This window comes from Haemaphysalis longicornis, unplaced genomic scaffold, assembly GCF_048455015.1.
Source record: "Haemaphysalis longicornis isolate Haplotype H1 unplaced genomic scaffold, Haemaphysalis longicornis Haplotype H1 scaffold_2, whole genome shotgun sequence".
NCBI classification, from domain to species: Eukaryota; Metazoa; Arthropoda; class Arachnida; order Ixodida; family Ixodidae; genus Haemaphysalis; species Haemaphysalis longicornis.
Genome location: NW_027526295.1, coordinates 114,254,447 through 114,276,741, shown reverse-complemented (window position 1 = coordinate 114,276,741; position 22,295 = coordinate 114,254,447). Strand labels below are relative to the sequence as shown.

The 22,295-nt window shown below is 48.0% G+C and overlaps 1 protein-coding gene across 4 annotated transcripts in view; it reads left to right on the top strand.

Annotated features, from left to right (window-relative positions):
* Positions 1–21,549, top strand: part of LOC144169120 (uncharacterized) — a 69,997-nt gene extending 48,448 nt beyond the window's left edge. For 2 of the 4 annotated variants that reach the window (XM_077698146.1, XM_077698145.1), the window contains 3 exons: positions 10,205–10,335; positions 13,391–13,789; positions 15,920–16,092. In XM_077698146.1, coding sequence (XP_077554272.1) covers positions 10,205–10,335; positions 13,391–13,789; positions 15,920–16,039 — 650 coding nt within the window. In that variant the 3' untranslated portion in view covers positions 16,040–16,092. Of the gene's footprint in view, positions 1–6,806; positions 10,336–12,062; positions 12,142–13,390; positions 13,790–15,919; positions 16,093–20,930 lie in introns of those variants that run through there. The other 2 variants (XM_077698148.1, XM_077698147.1) reach the window with 2 other exon arrangements.
* Positions 21,550–22,295: the final 746 nt, after the last annotated feature.

Sequence of the window (22,295 nt, the reverse complement as noted above, 5' to 3'; positions counted from 1 at the left end):
GCAGTCTGGAAAACATTTCAAAAGTGAACAAATCAGATGCGGTGTGTTGAGGAATGCTATCAACACTACGTGACAGGCGCAGCATTGATTGCAACGGCGAGAGTCTCGGCACATTGCTCTCGTTTTGAAATCTAACGTGGACCCTTAACCCACAAGCAGATGCGGCGAAAGCTTGACAACATTAGCACACCATTTGAGCTATGTAAAATTTATTCCGGCCTGTAGTGCTGGTTACAGGTGGGAATTAGTGCACCATAGCACTCGCTATGCTCGCAGTGTGGTCAAGCTTTCATTGCCTAATGACATGCACTGGCTTCAGTGCAGTTTCTCGAAGCTGTAGAGGCAAGCCGACGTCATGATCTGCTTGTGTAGTCTGAGGTGTTGCGATTTCACACTCGATGACAGCCCGCATTGAGATAGCATGACTGCTGCTGTGCCGATATTGCATTGAATACAATGCACAGTCATTCCAGTCATTTTACGGATGCTACTCTGACGACCACAAGCTTGAACACGACGTGGTCATTGTTAAACACGTAACAAAGTAACTCTCAACTGCCCAGATCGGCGCGCTAGACTCAAACGCAACGACCGTCAAATCTGGGTGCTACAACCTTAAAATATAACATGGTAAGGCGCATTGTGTTACCATAGCTCTTTGAAATTTTTTTAATGGCTTGGAACATGAAAGTAACTAGATTTGTAAATCTGCCACCAGTGCTTTGTCTAGCTCTCATGCATTCGTTGACAGTTACTGCTGGCTGGAAGCTAGCTTCAACAAGACTTGAGTACTCAAGTCTCTGGGAACCTCAGCTGCGATGCAAGTCTGCAGTCCAAAGTCAAGCCTACAAATTCCTAAGCTCGCTGGTTGCCTTGTACTGACTTTTAGGCTGCCAAGCTTTAAAGGGTGTGTGTGTGTGATTATTAGGTTCTTGTTCTGGGTTACTGGTGATTGCAAAGCACAAACATCTATATACATAATAAATAGGCTAGCTTACTGAAATTTCACAGCAGCAATAAAACACTAGAACTGCTTTTGAACGCAAATGCTGTTTACAGCTCGCTGGCATCGTGTCTGCTGCCCGGGTAGAGGCCATCAAGCTGGCATATGAGCCCATTTGGTCACATCAGGGACTGGTATTTGAGGGCATGGATCCTCCTGTTGCCAGAAAAATAGAGGCACTGGTCCTGTGTTGGTCAGCATACAAGGCGCGCTGTTCCATCTATGAACGCCCAGCAGTTTGACAGTGGGGGCACCTTTGCTGTGGTCTGCCTGCAAGAAAATGTACACAATGTAGAGTTAAGCTTGATTCGCCGTTCTGTCTTTGCATTCAGCTCGGCTACTGGGAAGCTCGAAGCATTGCATTTAGAATGTCGTGAAGGCATCTCATATTTGACAGTAAGCAAGTTAAGCAGAAAGGAGGCTTTGCAGAGCACACATCAGTTGACACAGTAACCAGGGAATTGTGAAGCTGACCAATCGCCTGTTTGGTCAGCTTGTTACGCATCGTACCGGTAGGTTCACCTTTTGCACCAAGTGAACCCTGAAGCGGGCGAGAGAGTTGACGTCTAGCGATCGATAAACACAAAATGAAAAAGATGTGATGCCCAGTTTGCCTCACTCATGTCCTTTAGTTGCGCCACATTAAGCCACACCAGACGCAACATTACCTTGTTGGTTATGCTGGATATCACCCAGTAATGCCATCCAAGGTACTCTTACAGGTCACACAGCCTGTTGGGATATGCAAAGCACCCCAAGCACATACACAGGGCTTCAGCACCAGCGGTACACGCACCCTTGGCACTTGCAACTATGTCAGGCACCTCGATGGTCTGCACCAACACTCCAAAGTTGACTTTTTTGAAGCAAAACTGCCTCCAGAACGTTGAAACTGGCAGACCCTGGATGTTGAGGGTGCCGTTTCGGGCAGTGTAAATCGTGCGCTGAGGGTCCTTCGTGTGCAGCGTCAGGGCAAATCTTTGGATTGGCTTGGTGTCTAATGCTTTCAAGTAGCCATCCAGGGTGCATGTGTGACGCTCTCGCCTTTTTCTCGCAGATGGCGCCACAATATTTAACGAGCATTTGCGGAATTTTTCCGTTCCCCTTTACTAAAACTTGTTTCACGTATCGCGCCTCTGCATTCCCTTTTTGCTTATGTTACGTGTATGGTAACGCTTGTAAGTATGCTGTACTAAAACTCTCTATTAATGTGCAATATGGTCAGGTCTAGCAGACCGTATTGCAGCTAGCTGACCATCACTGCTTGGAGACTGTTCTCCCATTCAGCGGGAGCTGCTGTGATACGAGTCAGTGCTCTCCGTATTGACATAGCGGAGATGCCCAAACCATGGAAGCCACCGACCAAACGGCTTGCTAACGTTTGCCACTATTCGTCAAGGCAGCATTTTATACTGATTGCTGCCTGGTTATAGCCCGTACTGGTTCATGTATTATTACCATGAGGGCCCCCATGTCTATTCAGCACACCTTTTATATTTGGTGTGTGACTAATGCTGGCCCGAGGTACCCCAAGAAGAGGATTCATTTTCAGTTCAGAAAGAAAATGGAATGCGTTCACGCCACGTCACTACAACACCTGTAACTAACATGCACCCCGCAGGCGACAAAAGATGTGCACACGTCAGGGCACAAACAAACACTTCACATTTCTAGAGTTGTGGTGATCCACCAGTCATTTTATGTGACCAGGCATTCCCACTAACACCAAACCTCATGAAGCCGTTCGGGCACAGTGGATTGCTCAGCGAGGAACAGAGAGCATCCAATTACAACCTCTCAAAAGCGAGAAGAATTGTGGAAAATGCCTTTGGAAGGCTTAAAGCAAGGTTCCGGTTCACCATGAAGCGCATGGAATGTGATGTCGAGAATGCCCGTTTAGTTATTCGAGCATGCTGCATCCTGCCTTCACGCACGACGCAAGCTCAAGTTGGAACGGCTGCAGCCGTTCGATCAGCACTTGCAGACTATTGCAGGCAAAGGAACTGAACATGCGATAAGCAAGCCGAAAATGCTCGAAGAACACCACGTTAAGGCTTTTTCCTTGTTCAGTTTTTTTTATTAAAGAACCTGGTCATGGCATCGACCAGCTTCTCCTGTACCTTCAGATGCTGCCGGCGCAGGTCCATTTCCTCCTCATGCGCTGCATCTAGTTGGCTCATCATGGCCTGCTGCTGCTGCAACAGGGCTTGCTGAAACTCCGTCCCTGCTTTTTTCCGCTTGCGCGAGCGCTGCTGGGGTGCCCGCTGCTCCAGTCGACCACCGCTGTGGAAGCGGGCCTCTGGTGTTTGCTGCCCACCTGCTGCGGCTGCACAACTCTCAAGATCCTCGCCATCTGTCAGTGTGAAGCAGCTGTCTTGGCTGCTCGCAGCTGAGGAGCTTGGCAACGGCGTCGCTTCCTCCCATGGATTAGTCATCTCTGCGATGATCTGCAACAACATAATAAATCAGACTGGAAGTTTCCTACTTTGCACATGCTGGAGCACGGGTGATTATTGCACAAAAGCACAACCCTGGCGCAAGCCTAAGATCTACGTGAAGAAATCATACTGCCATTCATGGAAGGAACTTCAGTGCACATTATTAACTGTCAAAAGTTTGATGAATAATTTGTACAAATTCTTCAGCAGAAGCCACCTTTATACATTCTACTTGTAGTCGTGTGGTGTTATTTATTACTAATTACATTTACCTTTGAACAACTCAACAACATAGCCAATCGTAAGTGCATCACATGTATTAAGGTGAACAAGAACAACAAAGTCTCCTGCCTCTTCAACTGTGCCGCCGGGTTCTGCTCCACTCTCCTCCATGAGTGTCGGGTCATTCATTGGCAGTGAGCCCAAAAACCTTCTTATGTCCTCAAAAAAGGGCCAATCAGGTGGTGATGAGCCAGTCGTTAGCTCTCGCTGGAGCTTCCTGCATGTACAAATATTAAGACGGATATAATATTCACCAACCAGAAATCACATTACCAGCAGCTTTTTGGACACATTTGACAATTTTCGGGCTAGCAAAAACAGGTAATGTTTAACACGACTAATTTTAAATCGTAGCTAAATATCATTGCTTGTGTTCATAGTTCAGTCAAAGCATGTATTTTCCCATCTGGCATGTTATTGTATATTGCATATACAATTAATTAAGCACATAAAAATTACATGAAAGCAAACATTAATAAGCACACGCCTAGACTTGTTTCTGTACAGTGCATCTTATGCCCCCCGTAAGGGATTTCTTTTTTTTGCTGTGCTGACACAAGTAAAGTTTTACCCACAGAATTTTTGAAGGGTCAACCCACAGCTATATACACACACACACACACACACGATAATGAAAAACTGATCGGCTTTATCTTTAAGCCGTGAAGAGTTCGCACTCGTACAAAATAACAGTATTTGTTTTATCAAATTAGGTGAGACCCATTGTATTTTTCGCTTGATTTTTCTTTCTCGCTCTGCGAAAATATTACTACCCGTCTTTACCACACTGCACCGACTTTGGTCTCACGCAGTTTCAACACGCGTATAAAAGAAAAGTAGCCTCAAGTGGCCCATGCATTTCTCACCTGAACGTTTGGCCCAAGTTCTCAATTTTTGAGTGCACTTGGGCCTTGGTGCGCGGAATTCCGGCAGCGGTTAACTGCGCAGCTATGCTTCCATACACATTTCCGTTGTGCTTTTGGGCACGGAGTTCCTCTAAATTGTCCTCCCACAATCTTATGAGGGCCCAGGTCTCCCTCTCTGACCAGTGTACTCGGGGCTTCTTGCGCGTTGCGCCTTTCATGGGCGGCTCTTGGTTGTGCAAATCTGCCATATCGCCGCGGCACTCGCAGTTCGTAGTCGGTTGTGGTTAGTTCAGCGTCACTGTGACAGTCCAAAAAGGGCGGGAAAAGCGCAAGTAGCGAGAGTAGCAACAAGTGGCAATGGTGGCACAACGCCGACGTATGGGGGGAGAACAAGGGTATAAAAAATGCATTACGATTCGCCTTCTTTGGTGCAATTTAATTTCATTGCAGTTTTAAAAATATATGAAAGTATTATGAAATCGCATTTGGCCTCTTTAAGTTTTGAGAAGCTCATGGTTTGCAAGCGCCTGCTTGCGAGGCTGCGCCGCTGCTCCTTTTCGGCCGGAAAAGGAGATGGGCGAACACCCCTTACGGGAAATGCCCGCTTCCGTGAAGGAGATTCTCCTTTGTCGTGTGTCACCGAGGCGAACGCCGTTTCGGTAGCAGTCCTTCTCTTAAAAGGCCTTTTAGGAGCTCGTGTGTCAGGGGTATAAACGGCCATTTGATGGAGGGTAAACACCATGTCATTGTAATATTCCAGCCTGTGAAATGCATTAGCCTGGAAAGAGTGATTTTCTTGAAGTGGTATAAGTCTGAAGAATTTCCAATTTTTGTGTGAAACAATGACTTTTCGTTTTTAACGCTAAGAAAAAATGGAGCAGGCCCCTCAAGCTGGGGGTCCACTGAATCATGTGTGTTTTCAATGGCAGGGGAGGCCGCTCCAGCAGCAAAGAAGAAAAATCGTAAAAAGGGGGAAAAAAAAAACAAAAAAAAAAACGAATGAAAACATAAAGTACTTATTTGTTTCTACCTAAACCACCTTCCACTTGACTGTTTGGGGGGTATTCCCTAGTCATTTTGGTGGCAAGCTTGAATCTCAGGGTCATTTTGGTGGCAAGCTGGGGATTCTGGGGAATCTTCAGCTGCAAGTTGAAATTGTGTTCAGTAATAACACTTTTTTCTTATTGGACACAACGGAGTTTTTTTTTTTTTTGTCTTTTAGCTTGTATGAGCGGTCAAGTGACCTCCACCTGTTCTGAACTTGTGTTGTGGTCGCAGAAATTGTTTGCACCCTGTCATCAGCCTCAAATTAGTGGTTGTGCAGAGGGGGCAAATTTTCCCTGTGCGCCGCCGTAAATCGCAACGTTGACATGCTGCCTATCTGTACAAGTACAGACCAACATTTGTGTGGTCGATACAGCCTAACACTATGTCTTAGAAAAGCCACAAACTGAGACACAAATCAACGCAGCAAGGCTGACATGTCTACAGCCGCAAATAATGCCACTCATGACCGCTACCACGTGTTTATCGCCGGCATGCAGCATCATATACCCAATGCCTCGTACAAGTAGCCATTGCCATCCTGCATAGGCGAACCATCTGGATTTGGAAAGAGGTAGACTTCTTTTTCCACGTCTTCAATAACAGTGCGCACCGTTGGGTGGCATTTACCAAGTATTATGCCATTGGGTGGCATTTACTTGGCATTATGCCAAGTGTCACGTTTTGAGCTTCACATTGTATAAGTGGACCCGGGACAAGAACAGAAGGAACTGCAAACAATTGCTGACATCCAACTAATTTTAATAGAAAGAAAACACACTTTTAAATATACACACTATCGCAACGTCATGGCAGATAACATAGCCGCAAAACAGCCAGGATACAACAACAGATTAAAATCCGCTGTCGGGCAACGTAGGAACAGCGGAAATGGCAAACTGATCAGTCATGGGAACATTCACAATTGGGTTCCTAAATACCCTCGCCCTAAATGGTAGCCGGTACCCATACATTTTTGAGGTCGCTTTTTGGCACCACCTTTTGAGCAAGTGCAAGGTGATTGTGAAATAGGGGTGAGGTAGGCTTGCACTGAACCTTGACAAAACGAGGACGAAAGTGCAGAGGGCGCGTACAGCACTGGAATAAACACGGATGGTGGTGCTGCATCCCTTGAAACTGGTGCATCCTGGAATTGGTGCATCCTGGAATTGGTGCAAATGGAATTGTATGAAACTGGAGAGACCTTAAAATGTCCGGGCGCTTGGCCAGCTTTTGGGCAGTCAAAAATCCAGGACGTATTTCCGTATTCCACTGGGTTGTTTATGCACGCAGGTTGAGAGTTAACCACACCATAACCTGTCGTTGAGGGTGCAGCGTAGTTACCGACACAACTAACAATGTGTGTGAGCCAGTTCATTCATATTGCAACTTTACCTCAACCTAGGCCGGCACTGTGCGCATACCTAGCTGTAATACAGCTGATTTAAGCAATTTGTTATGAGGTTCTTTGCCATTGGACTTGCAGAGATCTAGGTAATGAATTTTTAAATTTTTTTTGTAATACTGTCAACCCTCGCTTGAGGGTCATAACAGGGAGGGAGTACAATAGGGAGTGCAAACAGAAAATCAAAAAACAACAAAGGGCAATCACAAAGCAATGCACACAGGAAAACAGAATTGGCAGTAGTTCAACCACGACCAAAATAAGCGTCAATTTCTCTGTCAAAAGGTTGCACATTGGTGCTATGGCCAAGCTATGCAATTGTCCGAGCTGATGAGAATTAAGTGGCCGAGCTGGCTGAATGTTATTGTTCAATTCTCATTAGCCGGAAAATGCATTTTTGTTGGCCATTGGTAATGAGGCGTGGGTATGCAGGAAAAGTGGGAATTCCTGCTCTCTGCATGTGCCCTGAAATTCGTCGTCTTCTTAATTCTGTTGTAGCACCCCGCACGGGGCACCTCGAGCAATCTTGGTGACGGTACTGGCGATACCGCGGACCCCGAGATCCCAAACATACGCTGGATCCAACCGTGGCGATGGGTTTATAGGTGGAGGGTTAGAAACCACGAACGGTGGCCGTCGGAGCCCAGGTCAAGCTCCGGCGGATGGGCTCCCTGTCTGTTCACCAGGCAGGGAGCTCCAGGACATCTTTGGCTACCAGGGTAAGGTCAAAGAAGAAAGTACCCCCGTCTCCCTGCTTTCCAATGTATCACATGGCATTTTCCAAACCCCCCCCCAAACGTGATCGGCCCCCAAAAAGGGGCCGCACCGAAGTTTCGTTCCCACCTCTTTCAACAACTGTCTTGTCAACAACCATGAATAACTATGCTCGTTTTCTTGTGATTGAGTCAGCTGACTCAGCACGACCTGTCGCTTCCATGTCCGTATTCTTGATCTCTAAATTTCTGCAAAGCACCATAGGTGGCAAATATCAAGCTAAAAAGCTCAGGACCAGAGAAATCCTGGTAGAACTCAATGCCGAACAACAAGCCCGCACTCTTCTTGCACAAACCCGCATCCATGATCTGGACATCAGGGTCACGCCCCACAGGAGCCTAAACAGCTCCCAGGGTGTGATTTCTGAGACAGATCTCCTGACGAAAACAGATGCCGACCTTCTCGAAGGTTTAAAGGATCAGGGCGTCACAGCTGTGCGGCGCATCACGATGCGCAGGGACGACAAGATAATCCCTACCAAACACATTATCCTGACCTTTGACCGCTCGGCACTTCCACAATATATAAATGCAGGCTTCATTCGATGCTCCATACGTCCTTACATTCCGAACCCGCGCCGCTGCTTTAAGCGCCAGCGGTTCGGGCATGGAACCAACTCCTGCCGTGGCCGTCTGACCTGCGCAAAGTGCGCCCAGCATGATCACCCATCGGACAATTGTCCATCATCAACCCTCACCTGTGCCAACTGCCAGGGACCCCATGCCGCCTACTCTTGAAAATGTGAAAAGTTTCAACTAGAAAAGAAAATCATCAACATCAAAGTCACTGAAAACATCTCCTTCCCCGAGGCGTGAAAGAGGTTTGCCTCTTTCCCTCTGGGGAGGTACACTGACGCAGCTCGCCGGGGGGCGGAGCGGCGTCTGGTTTCTGCGGGGACCCAGTACTGCGAGTCGGACTTGGTCCCGCCCCCGCCCCCCCCTGGGTTGCCTCAGGCAGCCCAACCCGCCTTCGCACCGCTCGCTGAGCCAGCAGCGGCTGTGGGGGCAACCTCGTCTGGTGGAAGCGATGCTGCATCCTCCACTTCCACTATCCGTAGTGCACATAGGGCATAGGCCCTATCCGTAGTGCACATACTAATCACATGCAAGGCACTCCACACCACACGATGCAAACACTTTCCAGAAATCTACAGACAACAAATCCCACTCCACCCATCGCACTTCTTAGGCGATGAACCAATGTTTACTATCAAACGTGTTTTTAATTATCTATCAGAAGTTAAATTTCTGAACCTCATATCGTATCATGCATAATCACAACCTGGCCCTCTACACCAGCCATCCTCATTGTCTATTTGTTTTTACTTCTGGTGCTATTCACTTTTAGTATTGACTTTATTCTGTGGTAGCTAACCATCTTTTTTTGGCGCTCTTTGCCCCAGTTGGCCTTGCGCCATTAAAATGCAACCATCATCAATTCTGTTGTAGCGTGATGTCTCCAAAATGTGATGCTGCGCGCAACTTAGATCGCTCCACATGCCACACTTTACTGTTACTTCATGCCTTCAAGGTCTCTCGCCTTCTGAAGTGACATTGCGCAGTTATTGTTGTTCGAGGCGTACTGCACAAGCTCCTTGAAGGGAGCTTCTGTTAGTAGCTGTATGGGAGGAGCAGAAATGTAGAAAACTTTGTCGGGTTAGCTCAGTAGTATTGCAACCACACAGAAAGTTCTTTGTTGCAGTTCTGTAGCAAACGTATCATCAGTTCTTACCCGCATTGCCCGCATAGGTTTACCTGCATAGGTGTTTGTTTCCCCGCAGTTCGTGCAGTTAATATTCGCACGTGGTGGTGACAGGTGCTTCATTGTTGCCATATGGGCCGATACATTGGCTATCGCTGCTGTCGCCTACTCCTAGGGATGCCTAGGGCACATACTGTTTCGGATTTAATTAACAAATCCTCACCTTAATCAAAGTATTATGGTTACGCCATCTTTCAGCTCACGCTACACAAATGCCACGCGGTAACAAAGTCCTTTTCTCCAAGACAAAGCCCAGATATCCTCCATGAGTGATGTGTTTATCAAATTTGCTTCCCCAATATTACGTAATAGAGTTGACATTCGACGTGGAGGGGGCGGCGAGCTCCCGGGCGATGGCCTCCCTCAAGTGGCAAGGAAGGAGGCAGTGCGGTCTGCAGGTTGGAACAGGCAGATGCCGGCGTCTGGCAGAATGATCCGTGGTTGCGCGGCAAGTTTCCTGGCCTTCCGCTGCCCTGCCTAGTCAGTGGGCCCTCCAGCAGCGGGACGCCACCTCAACATTTCAAAGGGCGCTGTTTTTGCATCTCCAAGCAAACTTCGATTACAGGGAGATTGTGCTGAGGCAGCGCTGGGTGGTTTTTGTGACGTTTTTGTTTTTTGTCCCACCTTGTAGTTGGACTGGGATGCAATTCTGGACATGCCACTGCACGCACCACCTGCTCTTCTGTGGAAACAATGGCCATGATGCTCTTAAGGAGCCTATTCTTCATGTTGAGGGCTTCTCCCCCTCCCCACGGAGATGAGGTGAGCTACCGCCGCCGTTCACAACGGTAGTGGTCGTCTCCTTTTGTGTACAGCTATAACTGCCAAAAAAACGCCTGACGATGGCCTGGTGTTGGGAGCAAATACAATGCATCTGCGCGATATTTGGAGAAATTGCTGTTGTTACGCGTACACTTGCAATTCCATGTTATATGTATTTCTTGTGGCAGGAGTGAGGCGCCCTAAAAGATGCAAGTGAACATAGCGCTTATGTTTTGCTTCCTGAAAACCCTGTGAAGTGCCACCAGGTCATGTTCTGTTATTTCAACGTCACTTATTTTGACGCCAGTCATTTTTGTACTTTGCATGAAACCGTTCTTAACGAGGGCGAGTTCAGAAAATGGCAAACGGCTGGTGTTCGATTCTTTGGGGCCAGTCTTTCATGATTTTGCTCTTTCAGTGCAGGATCTGGTCTTGGTCACAAAAAGTGTGCCCGAGAGCACAGCATCAAGCAAGCACCACAACAACGTGGTAACGTGCCTGCATACACTTATGGCCGTGGTACGGCGCCCATACCCGGCTTTGGTAACACTGTGGGCACTATCACCACAGCTCTTATGTACAACTTGGACAGTGAGAACCAGGCCTCTATTGAAGCTTTCACCCGCACATGAATCTCCGTCTGCCACGGCAGCACTTGGCGCACTTTGTTGCTGTGAATGTCTGGTATCCTGGCTTTTTATTATTGGCAGCTTCGTACCTGCTTGCAGACACGGTAACGCAGGCTTCACAGAATGGATTGGGAGAGTTCCGCAGTTGCTTCGTCCAAAGTCTTTTGGTGTTGTCTCGGAAGAAATGCACGCTCTCCAGTGCCACCATAGCACACTTGAAAAGTTGGGAATTTGGCACCAAGTTCACGGAGGTCATCTTCGATCAAAAATTCTCGGTCAGCCATGACACTGTCTTCTTGCTCTAAAAGCTTGTACAAGCCACAGTGCTTTATCTTCTCGTCTGACAGCCTTCCCATTGCCATGTTAGGCACTAATGAAACGAACCCATTTAAGGTAATGCCAGTGAGCCCCTTGGCAGCCTTGTGCACTTTGTAGAGGCTGCATTTCTTACTGTGAGTGTTGTAGTGGGATGACATCTCAATGAATGTTTCTGCACAATCAAGTAGTGCGCGAGTAGGACTGTCCTAAGTTCGGAAGCTTTGTGGCATAAACATGTCAACAGTTCTGCGTCTTGGCTGAATGGGTACTTGGATGAGCATTTCATGCAACAAAAATACCCAGTACAGACACATGGTGCGTGTCGCCAATACGTTGACACTGAGTCGATATGCAAGGTCCTGCTCAAAGAGGCCCACCCTTTGCAGGCAAAGTATGACAATTAGTTGCTCCTGTATAAAGTGCTGGCAGCCTGCTGCCGTTTGATTTCATCTAAAAAGCAGCGGAGACGATGGAACCCAGCAAAAGAAAAAAAAAATCCTCCGTCGCATGCCCCCGCGTGAGGGACACGTGTAAATGCAGAGCATAGTGGGGTTCTGTGGTGTTGGTGTTGATGGTGTGGTGGTGGTCGTGTGGGTTGAGAGAGAAGATAGAATCGTAAGTAGGTAACGTCAAGTTATTATTTTATTGGCATCACTGCGATTCTTATTATTATATTATATTATTATTGCTTCTCTGTTGTTCTCTTCTTCTCTTTCTTCTTTCTTTCTTTCTTATTCTCTTTCTTCTCTTCTTCTTCTTTCCTTCTTCTTCTCTTCGGAGGTTGCGTCAACGAGGGGGATGCCTCCGGTTACGTCTGTCCCTCTCTGCGGGGCCTCTGGGGAGCATGGTCGTTGAGATGGTGAGTGGCGAGTGTCGATTTAGCGCACGACGAGCACGACCACCTTGTCGTCGCTAAAGTGGACGGTGAGAGGGTCCAGGAGTAGGGGCTGGACGCACAAGGATCATGAGGAGGACGCAAAGATGAGGTCTATGCAGGACCCGCGGATGGTGGTCGGCTGCCTGCTGTTGACGGGGTTGTGGTCAGACACGCAGTCGAGACCATAACGGTCGCGCACGTGCCTGACGATCCAGTCGTCTTTGCGAACGTCGACGTTGATGTCCCCGACGAGGACTATGGGTCGTCGTTGTCTTTGCGTTTCTGGTTGTTCTGGTTGTCGTCGTTACTGGCGTCGATGGTCGTTCATGGCCAGTTCGAGGAACTCTGCAACGGCGTCTCGGTTGATTCTCGGCGAGAGGTAGAAGGTCTTGCTTCCATGGCTTATCAACTGCGACCGCCGACGAACGCAAGAGAAGAGAGCGCAGGAGAGCAGTGACTGGAGTGGAGCCCGCGCTGATAGCCGCTTTATATTCCTAGCATGCGCGTTAGAGGGAGAGGGGGTGGAGAGAGAGAGCGCTATCACGCCACTGTCACGCCAGCACCTGCTGTTGCTACGGTGCTTGCAGCGCCGGAGCGCGCTCAACTACGAAGCTTCGCGTGCTGCACGTGTGCTGCAAGCGTGATGCGGGAGAGGAGGAGTGGGGGAGAGGCCGCACCTGCGCGCTGAGCTGTTGCAAACGGACAGTGGACGCTAAATGCGAGTTCAAGAAATGCTCTGCATTTAAAACACAACACAGGCGCTGACAAGCAACTGAGCGTGTTTTAATGTGGCAGAAAAATATAAAACAAGAAATGATGAAAACAAAAGCTTAATAAAATGTTATCAAAAGGTTTGAGAAGAGGGCAACAACTTTATTCATCTGCTACGTGACGCTTAATCAAGAACTGGTCATGTCGGGTATGCAATCTCCTCGTTGAGAAGGGAAACAGACGGTTTACTACTACACATGCTCCCTTTCCAGTTGATTTCAATAACTTCAAAAATTTCTCTCTCTCTCTCTTCAATCATGGTTAGTTGAGAGGGTGGCACATTCACTGAAAAGGGGGGGGGGGGGGGGGTGCTGCAGGAGGTGCAGAGCGCTAACAGTGTACTGTGTACTATGTAGCCCGCCACCAGAGAAAGGGCACGCCGCTGAGGACGGGCATGCGTGACTTACGAATAAACAGGCTTTAGGTTTCGACTTTGCTGCATGCAGACATCTCTTTGCAGACGGCTCGCCAGGAAAGCTGCCACTGCGTCCAGTGCCTCCTGCAGGCACGGTCCTATGTGCCTGCTCATCCTCGTTACCCTGTGCATCCAAATGGCGACGTCGTCCGCACAGACTGCTATCCCCACTGGATACTGGTGCCCACCAGGGATGCAGTCTGGAAGGGGAGCCAGCACCAGGTTGAAGAGGAATGGGCTCAGCTCGCCTCCCTGGGGCACCCCAGAGCAGATGTCCCGTGGGCTGCTGGTTGCCCGGCCGACCTTAACTCGAAAGGTCCGGCCAGCCAGGAACGCCTGCACGTAATTCCTGAGGTGCCCCGCGACGCCCATGCCGTCCAGCGCCTGCAGGATGGTGCCGGGCGGGGCAGTGTCGAACGCCACCTTCATGTCGAGCAGCAGGAGGTAGGCCACCTCTTTGTTGTGGCGGGCCCTCTCGAGCATGGAGACGACGTGGCCCAGGGAGTCAGCGGTGCTGCCTGAAGCCGCTTTGCTGCTCCCAGAACACGAGTCAAATGTACATGCTAACAACAAATGTCGATTTTCCCAAGTAGGTCACACAACCAGCATACAGGATGAAAAAGCCTTCACCATGTTACCGAAATAGGCATGTGAAACTGAAAAATGTCAGCAACAAAACCATGCAGAAGTGCCAATAACCATACAGGTAAAACTAGAAATTACAGTAAAATCAGGGCAAACTAAATGCGTGTATCAAGGAATAACACTCATTGCCTTTTCCAGTATGCTCGGTGCAGTGCCTCTACTGTGCCATTGCAATTGCTGTGAAATTTGTCAATTTCCATAACAGAGGGCCATCAACAGAGACATCAACATTGTTCTACTGTGAGACTTCTGTTCTCATATAAAGTAAAATTGGTTATAAGTTGCTGACTTCAAAGGTCATCTCAGTGGCTAAGGCATTGCACTGCTGAGCCCAAGAATGCAGGTTTTACCCTGGCGACCATTTTTCTGATTTCCCTGACATTTTTTTCTCTGGGGTATTACCCGACTCACCAAGTTTTCAAAGCCAGCTTTACAAAAAAAATATTGCCTTCATATTCTATGTATATGCAAGGTTTGACATTGCTTGTTAACTCAACAAGGTGTCTAGATTTTTCTTTCTCACACCTCATGATGTGACTTGAATCATATCCAGGGTGGCATAGGAACTTCCCAGATACAGTAAAAACTTTTACAATGCCACCCGCATCCTTGAAAGAGACAGTGTGCAGTATTTTGTGGAAAGTCCCAACACCTGTCATTAAAGCAGTGCTGTCAGTCTTGTACGGCCGGGAGTATTGCTCACTGTGAAACACGCGCCCAGAAATGGTGAGCCGGTCGTGTTCAACAATACGGCTACATATCATGTCACCAGCTTCGTTCTGAACAAAGCCAAGCAATGGACCAGACACAGCCCGTGGCTTGCTCAAGAGCAAAGAAGTTTCTCGAGCCGGTGTATCCGACAACAGGCAACCCTGAGTGCGAGGGCTGGCCCGAGCTTTGATTGCTTTGTAGTTGCTTGACATCATGAGGCGTTCGACAATCTGCATGGGAACACCTCTCGCTGGTGTCACCAACCTTTTGATGGAGCCTATGTTGCACTCAAAACTAAAACAAGAATGTGCCCACAGGGGTCCTTGTTGGACAACACTTTTTGGAAGGTGTTGTAGCTGGTGCACATTAGAGGTCATTTGCCTGTCACAGTACAAGAACTTAACTTGAAGTAAACTTGAAGTAAGAATTTGATCAGGCATACTGTGCTCCTGTCAATGTCAGAGTAAGGCTATGACCGCAGCGATGGCTCAGAGGTACAACACTCGCCTCATATGCGGGAGGTGCTGCGTTTGAATCCGCGTATCGCCAGTTTCTTTAATAGGTACAGGTGTCCCTGATCGAGTGCGGATCCTTGAAAGGGGAATCCTTTGAAGCTGCCTTTACCCTTGCGAGGGGCCCCTGACCCTTGTCCATCTGACGGGGAAACCAGCCATCATGCCGCGCTGCGCCATTGCCGGGGGTGAGAGTCTGGCCACATGTCCTGCCACAGGCGGTTGTGAGTTGAGCGTCCACCGTGGCTGTGGAAGGCACCATGTGCATTCGTGTGCCTTAGTGGCGCCGGGCACCTACCGGTAAAATAGGTACAAGCGACTCCCCGGCCTGGCGCTCGGCCCTTGTGTGGGACTACAACGCTTCGAATGTTCACCCGACTTGCACGGGAAATTGCCCCTAAGGAAAGGGGCAGCTGCAAAAATGCAGGAGCTTTTTTGTTTTGTTTATTTACAGATGGTGGTCTTTAATTTTTTACTGCACTGTCTTTTGCAGCAAATCAAAAGCAATCATCCTGAAAATGTCTTGTACAAGTGCCGCAAATAATGGGCTTCTCTGTTAAAATGTATACAGAAAAAGAATGGTTTAGTTTATCCTAGGGTTGCATTTACATATAAAATTCATGCTTTTAATGAATGCTAATGTATTGTTTTAACTCCTGCAACAACGCTGAAGCATTGAGGGCAAGCAAAAGGCATTGATGTGCAGCCGACCCTGTCAATCGTGGTCAAGCTACTGGCTGAAAAAATCCAGGGCGTCATCAAGTCGCGGAACAGGGTGTCAAGACTGCTTGCGGTGCCATCGTCAGAAGCATCGAGCAAGCCCTGATGTGTTCGAGGCCCTGATCGCTTGCAAATCCAATAAATGTATGCAAAAATGAACTGACTTGCCTTTGCTTTGTGCAGTTCTTAGCTAGAGAAACCAGTAGTGGCTTTAATACTGGTTCTACATAAAACCAGCAGCAGGTAGAATAAGTTGGTGCTGGTACCCAAGTGGAACCAATAGCAATGGGTTTCAACTGGAACCAATAGCAGCGGGTTTGAACTGGGACCAATAGCAGTGGGTCTCAACTGGGACCACTCGCTAGTGGTCCCAAGTGGGAATCGGCTAATAAACCAGTTGAATTGGGACCACATGAAACCACTTAGCATTTTTTCATCTAAGTTACAACCGTTTGAAGTTTGGGCTGTGAAGGTTCGAACCAGAAAAACCGGTTTTGCATTCCAAGCCCGAACTTTAAATGGTCATAACTTTTCCTACAGACCAGACAAAATGATATTGTTAGTCTTTTGCACTCCTTGATTTCTGCACAGTTCACTGGTACCTTGTTCAGCTGCATCACTCCAGCAGTTTGTTTACAAAAGCTGGCAAAAAATAAAAAAAAGTCCAGATAAATTTCAATGTAGTCATTTTACACTAAAGCAAATTTTTATCATCATAACTCTAAAAATTAAGTTTTTGATCAAAGACCAGTGTGCCTTCTTAAAACGTAATGGTTTCATGGATTTCTCTCCACTAGTGGCTTGAGCCTGTGTTTCCAGTGGCAGCACAACGCAGCAGAACAGTGATTTTTACTCAACTGCCTCGTTTTTGTGGCTGACATTTTTGAACGCCATTGTCTTGTTTGGAAGAGGGATAAAACGCCAATTTTGTCAAAGTTGTAATGTCATTTGGTGTATATGCCTCAGTTCATCCCGGCAGGTTCTCGCTGCGTCATGGATTTGGCGTCATTGCCTTCTCTGCAAATCATATTTCATCATACCGCACGCCTCTCCCGAAACTGGGTAAAGCATTTGCTACTTGCTTTGAGGCTGCAAGCATCCAGATGCGGAGATAATTTCTTTGCTTTACCGTGAGTCGTCATGCCGGACCCGGGGATATTTTTGGACTGCAGATTACAGAGCCTTACTACAAAGGCATTGTCCACTTTCTTAAAATATTCCGTGCAAAGTATTTTCCTAGTGCTGTTAATGGAAGTCCTGTCCGAGCTTAAATTTTTGTTTAAAGGAGTACTGACACCAAATTTAGAGGCCTAAATAACGATATAATTGGCTTCAGTAGTTTGTACAGATTACCCACAGAAATTTTTGGAGCGATCCGAGGCTGGAAACGCATCAAAAATCGATTTTAATTGCCCTGGCCGCGAACTATTACAAATCGGCAGCACTAGCGAAATCGCTTAGGGTGTGACGTCAGGCTATCCGCGATTTTGCGGCCGATTCAGCATGACGTCATACAGTTGTTTCCGGAACCGGAAGCGATAGCCTGCGCTGTTGTTGTGGGCGGTCTCGCTTCGATAGGAGGTTTGGCTTGGCTGCGGCATAGCTGCGGTACCGCTGTGAGCAAGGCTTGCGAAGTGCGCACTTCACGTTTCCGCGCAGGTATTGCCATCTCTCGACCGGTCGGCGCACCGCCCGCCGCGCGCCGCGGGGGGCCGGTCAGCGTATACGCTTGCATCGCGGCAGATATCTGATCGCCGCTTTTAAAATAAGCCCTGATAACAATCCCAAGCACAATTTTTCACCACACTAACACCTACTTTCTCGCATGTGGAACTTCATTTTAACGATCAGATTGATTCAGAAGAGCAGCGACAAGCGGTTGCTACCGTCTTGCTACCGTGGTCTGCGCCGGATCGAGCCGCTGAGTGTCCGAGCTGGCAGGCGCGGCCGGCGTGTGCGCGAACTTTTTCCGAAGGCAGGAAACGCTTCACGATTGCCTGCTTTATCCATTTTTTGCGATTAAACGCGCGGGATCTACAAATTCAGCTCAGCGATAGTCGTAGTTGACCATGGAGCAAAAACGGTGGGCGGAGCGACGCCGACGACGCATCGCATGCACGCATCGGGTCATGTGTCTCAAATTCACGCGTACGACTAGTCGTGGTGACAGTCGTAACGATCAGTCGCATGCGAATCGAGTGTACAAATCGTACATGTGTCCAGCGCTTTAGTGTGAACCGCGTGCAATCCGTAGCAGACGATGCAGCGAACGTCCCTGACGTCACGGAGACCATGACGTCACGGTCCGACGTCACGGAGACCGTGACGTCAGGCAGTCCGCTTGCAGGCTCTCCTTCGAACGGCCATTTTCCCGCGCGGCGACCGAATTTGAAAGTGGTTGCAATAAACGTGCTATAATTAATTATATGTTGGTGGCTGACGCCTTTCGGTTCGATTTTCGTAATTACTGGGACCATAGGTATTCTTTACAGCATAAAAACTGAAAGCGAGAAATTTCGTGTCAGTACTCCTTTAACTCTGGTTGGCGACGTTGGCTGTGCAGTGCCGAATTACTTTGCAACGTCCACTTGCCTTTGACCGCTGTCCAGATGCCGAAAGATTTGCAGCTTGCCTAATAGAGAACTGCTTCCACTTCACAGAACTCGCGGTGAAAGTGGGCGCATGGCACATGCACTGCGGTCCAGAAACATGCACACCAGGAGGAGGCTTACATGACCAAAACATGTAGTCTGCATAGTTTTATGCTCCTGCACAGCTGCTGTGCCTTGGCAGTGCTGTAGGCACTGTTCGTATAACCCCCACTTTGCCTCAGCGGTGCTGTCAGCATCAATGTTGCGGCCAGGGGTTCCCCAGGATTGGAATTAATGGCTTGGGGAGCAGGGTAGGAGGGGAAGCTACATAAACTACATAAAATGTTCCTTTTTTAGTCCACCAGATAAATAGACGTCTGTTAACCAGATGCTCATCTTTGTGACGCATGTTTTTTTTTTTTTTAAATTTAATTCTTTTATGAAATTAGTTTTAGGTTGTATCACTTGTTTCCGATATTGATTAGTGTTGTTTGCATTTAAAAACATTCTCCGTTTATAGTTTGGTGCCTTGAACAACATCCCTTCCTTTTTTTCCACCTCACGTCCACTGCAGCTAAAGCTTGTTATGAGGCTTCAAATTTTCAGATAAATTTGGTCCCTGGTTGGAAGTAAATCCACTTAGAATAAAGTAGGCAGGTGCGTATTTTCTCTTTCAGTCTCGGTTTAGATGGTAACGTGGCGTTTCAATACGTTTTTGGGGGCTTGACCAAACTCCCCAGACATTTTATACAAGAATTGACATGAGTGATATTTAGATATTCAAATGGGGTGTGCAGAAAAACTAGGGTGGTTCTACACACCCCATAGGGGGTCTGTGGGGAAATCACTCGTTGCGGTGCCACCACTGGAAGGGCGATTTGAAGGTGGCGGGGGGCAGCTGTGCCAGCACTTCAGAGGGCAAAACTTCATTGAACTAATTGAAAAAATCAGCCCAGGTTCACTGATCAAGTTTGTTCAACACTTCATCAAATATTTGCTGCTTCGATAGTTGTTTAACTGAAAGATCTTTGCTTGGGGTTTCCCTGAAAACCATTGAGGCGTTTCTGAAAGTTCTCTATTCTGAGATAATTGTTCAACTGACATTTGTAGAAATGGGAGTTTAGTGTATTGGCAGTTTATCATGTCACTCCCCAAACCCCACAATGCATAAAATCTTGTGGCAGGCGAGGTTGAACCTTTCAGGAGGACGAGAGGTGATGGAGCCTTGGGAACATAGAGCGGCATGTTGCTGTGATGGGCTGTTGTGAGTTAGAAGTTGACAAGAAAAGATTGATGAATGAAAGGTGTGTGCTGGAAACAAGCGGCCATCATCACCAGCATAAGAAGAATACGGCAAATCAGCGACATCTACAAAGGGAATGACGGAGGAGGTGGTGACGGGTGGTGGAGCCGAGATACAGCTGCAGGAGACCCGGAGAATGAGGTGGATGGAGCAGCTGGAACCATACAACAGAGGCGTCGTAAGATCCACCTGAGAGTGTACTGCTACTTGTACTTGGGTGTCCCTGCGCCATTGCATCGTCGGTCCCTGGAGCGGTGCCCACTGACGGGAGGCCACAACTCGAGCCTGTTGCATGTCCCCGTGGCATCAGACCCATGGAACTAGGAGGCAAGAATCTGGTCAGTTCGCGCAGCTGCTGTGAGTGTGATTGGGCACCGGCTGAAGAATGCTTCACCAAAGCCTGATGTGTGTCCTGGTTGAATCATACTGTAGGCGCTAGGAGTGGTGGCAGCAGCTTTGGTTGCATCCCCAGTGGAGAGAGCGATTCATCAACGATGTCACACCATGGACAAGCTTCGCCAGCTGGATTCGCCACATCGAGCCACCTCATAACAGTAGGACTGTGAGAGTAAACTACGTTTAGGGATCTGACTGATATTTATTTAGACCAATCTTGGATGGGTTTAATTGTGTTTTGAAGGAGGCTGTTGTTAACTGACAGGACTACTAGGGCATCGTTAGTGGTGTGCTTTCATGTTGCTTTATTTTCTTTTCTTACTCTTTAGCTCCATCATTCTTGTGCGTTACATTGGGGGTTGTTACAAGGGCGTCTCAATCTCCTCAAGCACATTGCTGTGTGAATGCAGCGTTGCAGCTGGACTACCTCCAGTTTGGTACGATTCCCAAGCAAGAATCACGTAATAGTAATAATAGCTCTGCTTTTCTTGTCTGTTCAATTCACCTTAAAATGCTGTGTATTATCTCACATAAGGTTTCAAGTTACGGGAGAACTTCAAGCACAGAAATGTTTGTCAAGAATGGGAACAAGCCTGTTTGAACTGGGAGAAAAATGTTCAAGTGGTTGCTTGTTTGGGTTTATTTCTGCTTTGTCTCAGATTTCACGCCATGCCTAGGAGTCTCGCTTCTTGGATCTTTGTTTTTAGGATGGCTTTCTGGAGCCTGGGGAGGTGCTGTTCATGGTGACAGGCAGACAGCGGTCCGGTCTTCGTGGAGGTGTGGCCTGAAGTTTGATGTCATCGTGCTGTTCGAGCTGGCTCCCAAAAGATGGCTTTTATGAGAATCCCTCTTGGCGTTGGCTGTGGGCTGAAACCCACTAGGACCTTCCCTTCCGGTGGGGCTGTGTTAAAAACAGTGCAACCATGGCAGTCAGCTTAATGCTGTGCTGTTGACCCTGGCCAAATCGTGGACCTGCTGAATCTGAACGCATTCCAGCTGGCCCCTTCCCCCATCTAGCTCTCGGGATGATGCTACAGTTGATGCAGTGCGCAAAAATTGGTGAATTCAGGCTAACCCTTAGATTGCTCACCTGTTGGATTTGTGACCTGATCACCACTGACAGACCCAACCCGTCGCGTTCAGACGCTATTCATGTTGACGTTGGCGTGGCCTATGAAGTTGTTCACATGTGGTGCTGGGCCGATGGGACTGCATCTATGGAAGCCGGGTTAGTGTGACAATATAAAAGCTGGACCTGTTTTTTTTTGTGCAGCTGAATCTTCACTTTGTCGTGAAATAAACTTCATTGTTTTAGTCCAAGCCCTGTCTTTTCTATTGGCCTAAGCTGGGCCCCACTCATTTTGGGAATGTGACAATTCCAGCTGCGCTACCACAACTTTACTATTTATTTGGATTTCCACTGATGATATTTTTTGGTCTAAATCCACGAACGCCTCGTGTATTGCTGTGAGTGGTGGAAACCGTTAACATATATACTAGGTTATGTATAAGTTGGAAGTGTAGCGGCAGGTCGTCAATCAGACACCCACCAATAAACTGGCTTTTAGACCTAGTGAAGCTGTAGTTGAGAAGAGAAGGCACTTGGAAGCCTGCGTGACGATCCGTTAAATGGAACATGGAAAAAGTGCAGTGTTGAACGTGCTGCGGATAGTGCAAAACTTGGCAAGCCCTTTTGTAAACGTTAGGATAAAAACGACACAAAATAGACAACATGCTGAAAAGGCATGATATTAATACAAAGCAGTGACAATATCACAGTGGACCTGCGCAGTCAGTGACAAGTGCGTGGTCGACCTGTGCGGACGTGCATTTCTGGTGCTCCGACAACAGCGTGTTTCTACGTGAAAGACAGCGGACGACAGCCGAAACTGAGTATTTACCCACACGGTTCTTTGGCGTGTTGGGTTTTTCAGCCGAGATGACGCATAGAAAGCTGGTACAGTGCGGTAGGTGTCCGTGGCAAGTACATGTAGAGGAGTTCAGCGGGATGGCGGAGAGGCAGACAAAGGGCCAGGTACGTGTCGTTTATGCTTAGTGGTGTCGCAGCTAGA